The sequence below is a fragment of the Oryzias melastigma genome, linkage group LG16 (genome assembly GCF_002922805.2).
Source record: "Oryzias melastigma strain HK-1 linkage group LG16, ASM292280v2, whole genome shotgun sequence".
NCBI classification, from domain to species: domain Eukaryota; kingdom Metazoa; phylum Chordata; class Actinopteri; order Beloniformes; family Adrianichthyidae; genus Oryzias; species Oryzias melastigma.
Window position 1 is genome coordinate 10317535 of NC_050527.1, and position 11585 is coordinate 10329119.

Genomic DNA, 11585 nt, shown 5'->3' on the forward strand with positions numbered 1-11585 from the left:
TTGATGTTGCTTTAAGAACTTTTTTTGGCATTTTCTAGCCCCAGCTTAATAGAAAATTTAACAACTAAATTTATTTTATATTTATTTATTTATTTATTTTACCTTTTAAAACTATGAAGAGAATATGGTATGATTACATTTGTGTGTACATACTCTAAATTTGTGCCTATTTGTGTGTAACTTAAGATTTTTTAGTGCGTAATTCCTGATTTGTAACTCTCAGGCCTACAATATACTTTTGTGTACTTTTAATTGTCTAATCACATGCACAAAAATTGCAAAATACAATTTGCACACGTATAACTTTAAATAACTAACTACACATGCAAATATTCAAAAATTCTGCACAAATCGTCTGATACAAACACACAAAACTGCATTTACGAATAAATCTGAGGCTCTTTTCACATCTCCAAGATTTGTGTGTAAATGATGCGTTTAAATGCTGCTAGTATGCTGGATCATCAGAGATTTATTAGCCACTCAAATATATAATATCTGGTGAAAACTTGACATTTTCCCACTTTCTTAAACACATAAGCCGGATAATTAACATAAAGTCTGCAAAGATACACACAAATAGGCAGACACAAATAAAATGATAATATATTTTCAGATCACCATAAAGCCAATGTGGCCTAGTTTAAAATAGCTTAAAAGTCAACCTTAAACAAATGATCAGACCAATAATATAATACATATTACAGTAACTCCAGGGAGAATGTTTATTTCCACTTCACTACCTGGCAACTTTTTTTTATTTATGATGGAAGTTTTTTCTGTAGATTTTCCAGTGATGGCTCTTGTGTTAATTTAACTGTTAACTTGTACCTTGAGTTTTGAACTTTTGTTTGAATTGCTTGTTCTAAAATGCAGCATTATTTCTAGATGTATTTTTTAAAGTAAATGCAAACTTTGCTCTGATCATGTTGCCAGTTGTTGTTTTTTGTGGAGTTTTATCCTTTAATAGGCTAAGTTCACTGTACTCAACTTAATGTAATCTGAAGTGCTTTGAAAGGGAAAAGCAGAACTTTATTGTTCCAGTTCATGCAGAAGTTACCATTACATGTATTTGCATTTTGCTCATGCTACAACTCACAACTTTGTGCTTTTCTGCATTCTCTTAACAGGTATGAGTCAACATAAATGAGGTGTGAAGTCTTCAAAATGTTTTTGACAAATCAGCATGTAAAAACTGTTGATTCTCTAGAGACTTTTGAAATAAGACATATGTTTTAATTTGTGTTTATTGTTTTTATTTCCTCCATATTACAATTTGAATTTAATAATTTATTACAGACTGACTCTTGACTCTATTGACTCTTATATTGGTATGAAATGTTGTTCTTCTAACAAATTGTTATTGAATTCTTACATTGAAACCTTAGTACCTCATGAATACGTGAAACCCAGAGAGCAGCTGCTTGATTTTCCTCATGAGGTTGGTTTGAAAGCCAAACTAGACAGACATGTGTGACAAAACAAAACGGTGCTTTAAATGCGCTAGAATAGTGTACCCGCAATAAAACTCTGTTTTTACGGCCGTCTTGGGACAAACACAAGACTATGATAGTACAGAAATTACAGACATTTTCCAAGTCAGTGAATGCACCAGAACTGATTTTGATTGGCCCTTTATGTTAGCTGAAATGTTCTGATTCAAAACCGAAAAGAAGAGGTAAAAGTGAAAAAAGTTCTGAAACTGAAAATTTGAGTTTTGAAACTTAAAAAATGAAAATTTTGTTCACAACACATATTTCCGTTTGAATTTTTATAGTTGTTTTATTTGGGTTTCAAATCTTTATGGCCCTGATTTGGCTCCATATGCATGCTGTTTTGGTGAAAATTTTACAGATGACTCTTCAGCTTTTGAATGGCCTTTCCAGAGTTTTTTTTCCAACTCTTTGGTGTGTTTGGCCCAGTTTCTGAAATTACATGCTTTTGGCTGGCTTTAAATCATCCTGATAAATTCCACTTACTAAAAATCTGTGTTTTTTTCTATTAAAAAAAGGCTTCATCAATTGTTTTGTAAAAGTACCTGCTTTAAAAATACATCCATAATTCATTATAATTCATTTTCTTTCCCTTATTTCGACTACCTATTAAAATAAACGTTTATTGTTAAGTTTGCACCTCTCTGAATTGATTGCTTACATTGTTAATAAAGTTGATAACCCCTTATACATGCTGTAATTACAATTCAATTGTTGAAATGTGTCATTTCTAGACATCTGTTTAATTATATTAAAAATGTGCTGCAGGTTAACTCCATGAAGCAGCTCCTACCTCCCAGAGAACATATTCATGGGAGATTCTCTACATATTCATACAGTCTCTTTTAGAAGCCTTTATTCATCTGTGGAGAACGTTTGATGTGGATTTTAACAAGGCGACGAGGTGAGGCAATAGCAGCAGCAGAAATGTGAGAAACTCAGAGCAGCTTGATGCACATTCTGCTGCCAAGCCATAGCCAGAACCGGGCCTTAATCTATAATTCAACGCGGACTGAGTTTATTCTCCTCTGGGTCGATGATCAGGGGGAGAACCGGATGGAGAGAGGAGGGAGAGCCTTCCAACCTTATTTCTGAAACGGGGCTTGGTTCTGCTGCAGTCTTTGATCTCTCTCTCTCCTTTTCTTCTTTTTCTCTTGTTTTTCTTATTTTTTTTCTATCTTCCTCCATACAGAAATAACAGAACCTTTCATTCCTGTTCAGTTTGACATACTGTACTATAGGTGCACCCTCATAAAAGCTGCAGAGCATGTGTGATGAAACACTCTGAAGAGATGTGCCTAACATTCAACAACCCGGATGGTACTTGTAGTAATTTCTCTCAGGCTGAAAATAGAAACAACGTGTAATAACCTCTCAGGATGAGATACTGTGAAAAGTTTAAAAGCTTGAGCGCGTAAACACATTCACAGTAATGAGATTGCTCTTTGCTGCCCCGTTGTGACTGCAGATGAAATGTCCTGCTTCCATTTTTAGAAACCAGATTGCTCTGCGATTGTAATATTGTTCCATTCACTATAAATATTTATGCCCTAATCAGTCAGGATGCTAATGTTCAACAAACAGCTTTGTCCGCGTGTTGAAAAGATTTATTCTTCACAATACAACACGAGAGCCCTATTATGAGCATTGAAACGAATTACACTAACAGAAAAGCCTGACAGCTCCAACGATGATTCATTCAGGGACACGTTAAAGTAAAGTTTAAGGCCTACAGAACGTTTTGCTCAAAACATTTTTGCTTTCTTTATTTTCACCTATGTTAGGGATTCTTGTCTAAATAAGCTGCATTAAAACTGAGCAGTACCATGAGAAATATGTTATGACTTCTCCCTAAAAAGCCTAATTGATAACATCTTTGTTGGTCTGACAGTTTTAGAATTTAGATTTCAATCTCCGAAGTTTTGCTGTTCTCTCCACATTCAAAGATTTAGCTTGAATTTGCAAACAAAAATACAGAAACCTAAAGAGGTTTTATGTAAATACAATTTTTAAAGCTGCTTCCTTCAACATAATACAAATAATAATCAACTTGCATGAAGATGGTCAAACCTGTTTTCAGTCTAGTAAAGTAAAGTAAATTCTGATTGGATGATTGGAGTTTCTTGATCTTTCTCCCTTAACAGGATTTAGAAAAAAATTGACATCCAAAAGGGTCACTACTGGTTTTCAGGTTTGACGTCAGCATCAAGAAACCTAACTTATTATTATGTCTTTTAGAAAAAAAAATCTAAATTCTTTTAAGTAGTTTTTTTTAACATTAATTCTTCATAAATTCCAAATATATTTTATATTTTAATAATTTTACATTGTTGGAATCCAAGTCAGTTATTAGACAGACTGCAAGATGTTCTTTTAGCATTTCAGGGCATTTTGTTTATTTTTTTTCTCATATTGCTATAAAAGGTTTTCAGTCAATCGATTGCCTGATGCTAAAATATTGATATTATTTGCTTGCAGATGTTAAGCCATCTGATAATTTTTGTCATTCACTTTTTCTAGTAAGCTTTGAAAAATCATTTAAATCAATTATAAGGTTTAAAAAATGGCAAATCATTTCTTAGTGTTTTTTTTTTCTTTTTTTTTTCTAGAGTTTCCACAGCCTCTCCGATCTGAAGTTCAAAGATGAATGTATTTACTGGCCTCTAACTCCACTCTAAAACACTTCATGTACTGTAACATTTTGTGCTTTAGGTCAGTAATAAAACACAAACAAAGCAAAGTCCTGGAGTCAAGCATTTGAAAATTATGAGCTCTGTCTGTGTTTGATTTTGTTCAGTCATCGAGCGCTGCAGACTTTATCCCTTCGATGTGGGCTGGAGAGCTGAAGATTGGCCAGATAAGTGTTCACCGTGGATCAAAATGTCTGTTCCTTATACTACTGCGCGTACTTTAGGAGATTAAAGCATGGAAGTCGTACAAAGAAAACAGAGCAGCAGAGGGTTTTAATCATAGCTTCAGTGACGGGGGAATCAACCGTCACACCATCGCAGGGTCACAGGTGGAGCCAAGATTTAGCAGAAAAAGTACTAAAAATGTGAAAGACGGATTTTATCCTCATGTTTTACTGTGGACATGTGAAGAGGAGTCAAAATTTGAGGATCTTTTTGTTTTGTTTTTGCACTCTTCCCTCTCTCTGATTTAGAACAGATGCTAATGGATGATTGTTGAGATGTTCTTTGTTGTTTAACATCCAAACCAGCCGAACATTCACTGAGCAGCACTTCACTAAAAGAAGAAGAAAAAAAGGAAACCCAATTTGATAAAATAAGTCATTTTTTGTACTCTCAACTAACCGATTCAAAATAGAACTAGCACAAAAAAAAAATCATCAGAAATGTCTTTTTGTGAAGCATTTTTGGATAGAAAAGTATTTCATTTCAAAGCAGTTACAGACTCGGTGGATATCTGTCCACTCGTTCTGTTTTCCATGAAGCACACAGGCGTCTTTCTTTGTCAGTCACAATCAAAGCTTCCTCAGTGTTATGAAACTGAGATGAATAATTGATTCATGCAGGCAGTTCAATAGCCGCTCTGTGTATTACGAGTTCTTGGAAGATTCAGCAGGACCAGAACGTGCTGGAAGTAAGGAGAAAAATGTGTGTGTGCATTTATTGATCAGAATCTGCAGGACAGTGTATGAATCTGCAAGGAAAAAAAGTACAAGACACATAACAAACTATTATCTGGTTATTCCACTAAAATAAACAAATCTTGACTGATTTTTAATGGGGGCAATGTGTTTATTTATAATTCTATATTTATAATTCTGATAAATGTTTGTAAATCATGCATACAGTGTGCAATGAAAAACTTTAACATATTTATTTCTATGTAAGCATAAAACCCACTATTCTGTCAATCAGTGAGACAGTTCTCAGCAAGAAACTGCTGATTTATCTGTTTCATATATTTCTACATTTGAAAGTTTCTTCATAAAAATAGACAATTGAATTATCTTTTATTATAGACTCCTTTACTAAATTGTTTACTTACAATATGTCCTGAAAGAGGCTGTTTCATATATTTTTTTTCTGTAAAGGGATTTGAGTAATAAAAAAAGCTGAGCACGATAAAAACAGCTAAATTTGATCAACTATATGATTATAAATTGACTCAAACAACACTTTGATTATTTTTTAAAGAATTGTTTTCAGAATAGGTGCTTCTTAGTTATTTGGTCCTCTAAAATTTTGAGAAAGAGAGCAAAGTTTTCCAAGACTTTTTTTGCTACAGTTTACTAAAACAGAAGATCAATAGATTATGGGAATCAATAATAAACTTGTATTAAAAAAAAAAAAAAAAAACTTTTGTCTTTGTCTTCTTTCAAGTGAAATCAATAAATTAAATTTTATAGAAGACAAATCGTGTGGTTTTCTTCAACTGGGCGAATGTGACCAAAAGCAAAAAAGACCATTTGGAGGCGGTAACCTGTCCTGCTGACACAAGGCAACGCCATTCTCTGATGACAGACCAGAGATCTTTCAATGAAAGGTCTTTTGATTGTTGACAGGAGTTCCATCGGTTTTGCAGGATGGCTGTCAGCTCTGACGGAGTGATGGCTGTTTCACTCTGGATCAAAACTCCCTTCCATTGAGCCCTAAACCCACCTGAGCATCACCTTCCAGCTTCTCTTCAGCTTCAAGATGAGACGGAGGAATGCAAAAGTGAAGTAAATGACCAGAAATAGCAAACAGCAAAAGATGAATCATTCATATTTCTGCTAGATTTTTGACAATTTTAGAGATTTTATTTTTACTTTTACACATTCTCATGAGCAAGTATATTTGTAGAAGTAGGATTTTTACTGAAAAGGGGATCAATGTGATTATAAAATCCCACCACCCACAAGGAATTTGTCAATGCTCAGGAAGAGCCAGAGAAGCAGTAATTTGAAAAACTTAACACAAAAAAACCCTTTTTGTGGATAAATCAGGGGTAGACTTATCTCTTTGGGGGTCCTGGGTGATAAATAACAGCAGTTGTAATAATATTTTTGCTATTATTCTTATTATTATTATTTTAATCCTTACCAAGGGTAAAATTTCTGGTGAATAACTTCTTCATTAGTCCACTTTTAGACAACGTCAATGTCAAAAATCTAAATGTACTGTATTACTGATAAGCATCTAAAAAGTGAAATCACATTTTACTGTCAAAGAAATGTATTTTATATACATTTTTTTTTAAATATTAAACTTTTTGAATGTGCTGATTTCTCACACAAACAAATGAGGGCTTCTGTCGTGAATAACTGGTCAGGTTTTACTAAAGAAGACAAAGAAATAACAATCAGCATAGAAATTATTTTACAAATTATATTAAGTGCTCAGCTCGGGGGCCCCAAAAACCTGGGGGTCCCAGGCATTCACCCACATTTGCCTAATGGTAAGTCCGCCCCTGGGATGAATCAAGGGTGTCACTATATGAAAACCTTTGTTGAAAGTTTTTATTTAACGTCTATGATGAGCCTGAATGACATAAACAATGGTGAACCAGGGGTGTTTATTCATCTATTTATTTTTAAGTGACTAGAGGTGAGTGCTCTCAGCATCTGGACAAAACAAGGTAAAGTTCTGATTGGGGAACTTGAGAAACACGTAATCAAATCGGAGTTTATAAAAATGTTTCCTTTACATATTAAAACTTAAAGATTTGTGGCTTAGATCAGACACACTGCATTTCCAATTGTGTTGCATAAATATTAAAAAATACGACACAAAGTTGATTTTTTTCTAAAAGTCTACAATGTTGCATTTTTTTAAACTGCTTTAATTTGAGAGTTTCCATTATTTTTATGGAAATGAACCAATAAATCAACATTTAAAAGCATGATCATTTTATTGCTATATTTGCTGAAAATAGTGATAAGAAATCCATAAAAAATGAAAAACTTTGTTGCAAAAAAGCAGGAGAAACTATCAAACCATATATTTTTTTCCCTATAGTCCCTCGTCATTCTTCTCCAACATGACTTCATCCCTCTAACTGCTGATAATGATTCCAGGATTCAACACCCTGAATCATCACAAGGACAGGCTTTCTGCTGAAGTGAATGGAGGCAGCACCTGTAGTCTTTTCTCACCTTTACATTTGATGTTTTTTTATATTTTTGCACTAAAATGCATTCAACCTGTATTTAAAGTTGTATGTACCCTTTTACTTTATGCAACTCAAAGTTTTACTAAGCACTAAAATGAGAAAACAACAGCGACTGCAATCATGTCAAACTTTATTTTTAAACCACTTTTCATAGGCAAACAGTGAATGAAAATACAATATCTAAACGAAGATTATTTTATAAAAAAAATTATCAAACAAACATAACTATTAACTTGGATGATTCCTATAAAAATGATTGAAATTTAAATAAAAAAATCATGTTTACATGTTTTGCTTTTGTCGTCTTCCATTTAAATATCTCAACCACTTTTTCTGAGAACCTGTGTTGAAGTGGTGCATTATTAATCCTCTACCTGAAAAATTCAAATGTCAATGTTGTCCTGAAACGCTTGAATGCCTCATGTGAAGGAATCACAGTTAAATTCAATTCAATTCAATTGTATTTATATAGCCCAAAATCACAAAAGAATTTGCCTCATTGTTATCTCTCTGCTTTCTTCAAAGATATGAATGTAGTGAGCAACAAAACTGCATCTTCTGATGCAGCGGTTATGAAAAACATGCAGAATTCTTGAAGCAAAACAAACAAAAAAAGATGAATATTTCAGCATTTTTACCCTTAAATCAGACCCTCAAGGTTTTTCTCAGGATTTCTAATTGATCAAAAGGAGTCTGTAAAGTTGCTCCCTCAACAACAGGCTCCCTTGAGTTATTTTTACCTGTATTCTTTTTAAGGATTTTTCTGATTAGATGCTTGCATACAACCATAAAAAATACATATTTACACACTATATCTGGTAGTTAATACAAATACATACATTTCAACAATTGTATGTCAGTAATGCACTTTTTTGGTTAGACATAGATTATTTTTCATCTAAAAAATGTGGTGGGATGAAGAGAAACTTTAAATGTATTTAATGTAATGAAAATCCCATGTGCAACTAAAGCTAGTTTTAAAATTCGTATTTTAATTATAAAGTTGCTATAGCAAAGTTGTTCAAACTAAAGAGATTTTTAGAGCACAGTCAAATATTTTCCCTTCAGAAACTTAGTGTTCGACTTTTCCCACAGTGCCTTGTCAAAGATGTTCTATTTAGACTCTTTAAGAATTTATATTCAGCCCGAACTTGCTAAAAATGTTTCAATTTTCCTGCACTGGTTTATGGCAGCCGTGGGAATTTACTCGTTTCTGCAGGTCAAGGTGAGACGTGAGGGTTAGACACTCTGGTGCAGCCTCAGTCTTCATCTTTGAGGTTTCACAGAAACATCTGCTTATTTATTGCCGTTTTTAGATTTGTCATTCAAGTGAACATCAATTATTTCCTGGCAGACTTGTTTCAGAGATTATTTAAGCATGAAAAGCTTGTTTATTCCTGAAAGATTTATAACTTTTATCATTATTATTTTTTTTTGTAAAAACCTAATGCATTAAAATCACATTATATTCAGTGACTAACCAGCCCTAGAGATGGAGGGTGAACCGAGAACCTCATAGTGACACCATACCCCTCATTCATTGCAAGCTCTTAACATCTTGAACTGATACAACATTTTTTCTTTGCTGTCAGCTCTGTGGATAAAAGCTGGAACCCTGATGTTTGGCCCTAATGAGCCCCATCTGAGAGCAGGGCAGAACATTCAGGCTGTCCTCTACTCCCTGCTTGACTTTCTGACTGCTGAGAGCTTCAGCAAAAAAATCCATCATGTGGACAAAATTGACACAACTTGCACTTTCAATCAGATTCCCTAGAAGATTTAAACATTTTTCACTATTATGTAACTTTTATAGCTTTTGCTTAAAAGTAACAAAAGCCAAAACCTGTCAACTGATCTCAGAAAACCAGCTGTGGCAGCTGCAAAGTATAAACATTAACGTCCTCGTTCCTACTATTCATCTTTCTTTACTCACAACTAAAGTGAAAAAGAAGCTAAAACCTTTTATTTTTGACAGGCATTTTTTTCTGTCTTTCTAAAATCTTCTTTAGCAAAAATAGAGTTGAAACAAATCCCATCAGTCACTGAAGTATCTGTAGTCAGTGCAGGGTTGCCAGGTCAGTTAAGTATTTTCCTGGTTTCTCTGCTGCAGGGACTGGTGTTTTTTCAAATGCTCTGAAACTGCTGTGACTTGTGCAGAACCCAAATGCAAAACAATTTACCTGACCTTAGTTTGCATCCAGATCAGGAAAGCCCAATTAGAGACAGGCAACTTTTCGCTTGACAGAAAGGAAATGGAGGAACTATAAGTCTCCAAGTAAACAGAGGAAGAGGAGAAATGTCTTCTCACCCCTCAGGAATCAGATCATGCTCGGCTGCATTCCTGGCAATCTAGCCTTTGTTTTTACATTAAAAGTCCAAATATGTTGGATTTAAAAATAAACAAAATTCTTATTTGATTTATTTTTTTTCTGCCTGATGAGGAAGATTCAATTTCTTGAACGACAAATCTCCAGACAAAGTAAAGGACTGACAGTAAAAGGGTGTGTCTTAAAAACGAATCATGACAAACAGCAGAAACAATTGTCACATGACCGGAAATTTAGGTTACTTTCAATGATGAGCTCTGCCCTTTTTTACTTCAAGATGATCTAAAAAGGTCAAAAATATTTTTTACATCATTTTCTCCAAGTGTTTTCATGAAAATGTTTACCGCTACAACAAAGAAGACCTTATGTCTTAAATCTCCCAGAGAAAACATCTTCCACACAAGACTCCATGTAGTTTGATGTGATCATCTTTCTTTCTAGTCTGCATGCTTAGTCATCCTTTAATCAAAGCAAAGTAAGAAGAAGAGACGGGTTGGAAGAAAAACACAAGGAGGAAGATTTATGTACAGCCTGTGATGTTCAAAGGCACTCTTTCTCCTGTTTGATGCTGCAACAAACCCTGGAGGGACGAGACTTGTTTGTTCCTGGTGTCACTCACCTGTCAATCAAGGTGACACATGAATTAGACCTCTGCTGTCTGACCACTTAGAAAACTTTATCAACATCAGCTAATCCACATTTTCCATACGTTTCAGCGTTTGTCATCGAGAATTCTAAAACATACTTCATTCAAAGTTAAAGTTGAATCACTTTTGCATATTACACATTCTTTATAAAAGCTTAACATTAATCTATTTTAATAGATGTTAACAAAAAATAGTAGAAGTAAAGAATTGATATTTAATGCATTCCCTTTTCTGGTGTTTTGCTACTTATTTTAGGTCGGGAAACTACTTTTGTTTTTTAAATAATTTGACATCGGAACACAATATTAGAATTTAAAGACAAACCTTTTCATTTCAGACGAAAGTTGCTGAACAATCCCAAATTCAGAGCAAAGTCAGTCTCTTTTTTTCTGATTCAGTTTACTCTGAGGAAAGCCTGAAGACAGTTTGTGGAGCTGATGACAGCTCTAAACCCTCCTATAGTTGGTGACCAGTCTGTGTTTTTTTAGCTCCACTTTAGCTCCTACATGTCTAGCTTAAATCCAAAAAACTACATTTTAAAACTTGAAAGGAGAAGAAGCAGCAGTGTAAACGGTCCTCCATTGCTGTAATCTCTGAGTTTTAGCATGGCACACACAGAATGCTGGAGGCCATCTTTGTTTAAAGCATCCAGTCAGACCCCTACTTACTGCATGTGAAGCCCTGCTCTGTGGACAATATTTGATCCAGCACTGCTTCATGGAGGGCAATGGAAATGGGATGATCTGGAAAGAAAATAAATCTTTCTTTTTCTTTCTTTTATGATGTACACTAGATTGTGTCTTTATCATTTCATATTTCAGCTCCAAATGGTTAAAAGTCTTGAGAATATATATACTTTTTTGGTTAATAGAAAAGTGCTTAGATAAAACACAGAAACAGTCAAAGGTCTGTGAACATATTTCCTAATGACATCATTCATATTCGGTTTTAATTATCATTCTTGTGCGTCTCATGTTTGATTCATACAGATATGGAGC

General features: G+C 34.1%; 1 protein-coding gene across 2 annotated transcripts in view; it reads left to right on the forward strand.

Annotated features, from left to right (window-relative positions):
• The window catches only part of pde11al (phosphodiesterase 11a, like), a 17819-nt gene extending 12980 nt beyond the window's left edge, over nucleotides 1–4839 (forward strand). Inside the window, exons 21-22 of one of the 2 annotated variants that reach the window (XM_024268165.2) lie at nucleotides 4103–4205; nucleotides 4291–4839. In XM_024268165.2, the coding sequence (XP_024123933.1) occupies nucleotides 4103–4171 (69 nt within the window). In that variant the 3' untranslated portion in view covers nucleotides 4172–4205; nucleotides 4291–4839. The other variant, XM_036216019.1, reaches the window with a different exon arrangement.
• Nucleotides 4840–11585: the final 6746 nt, after the last annotated feature.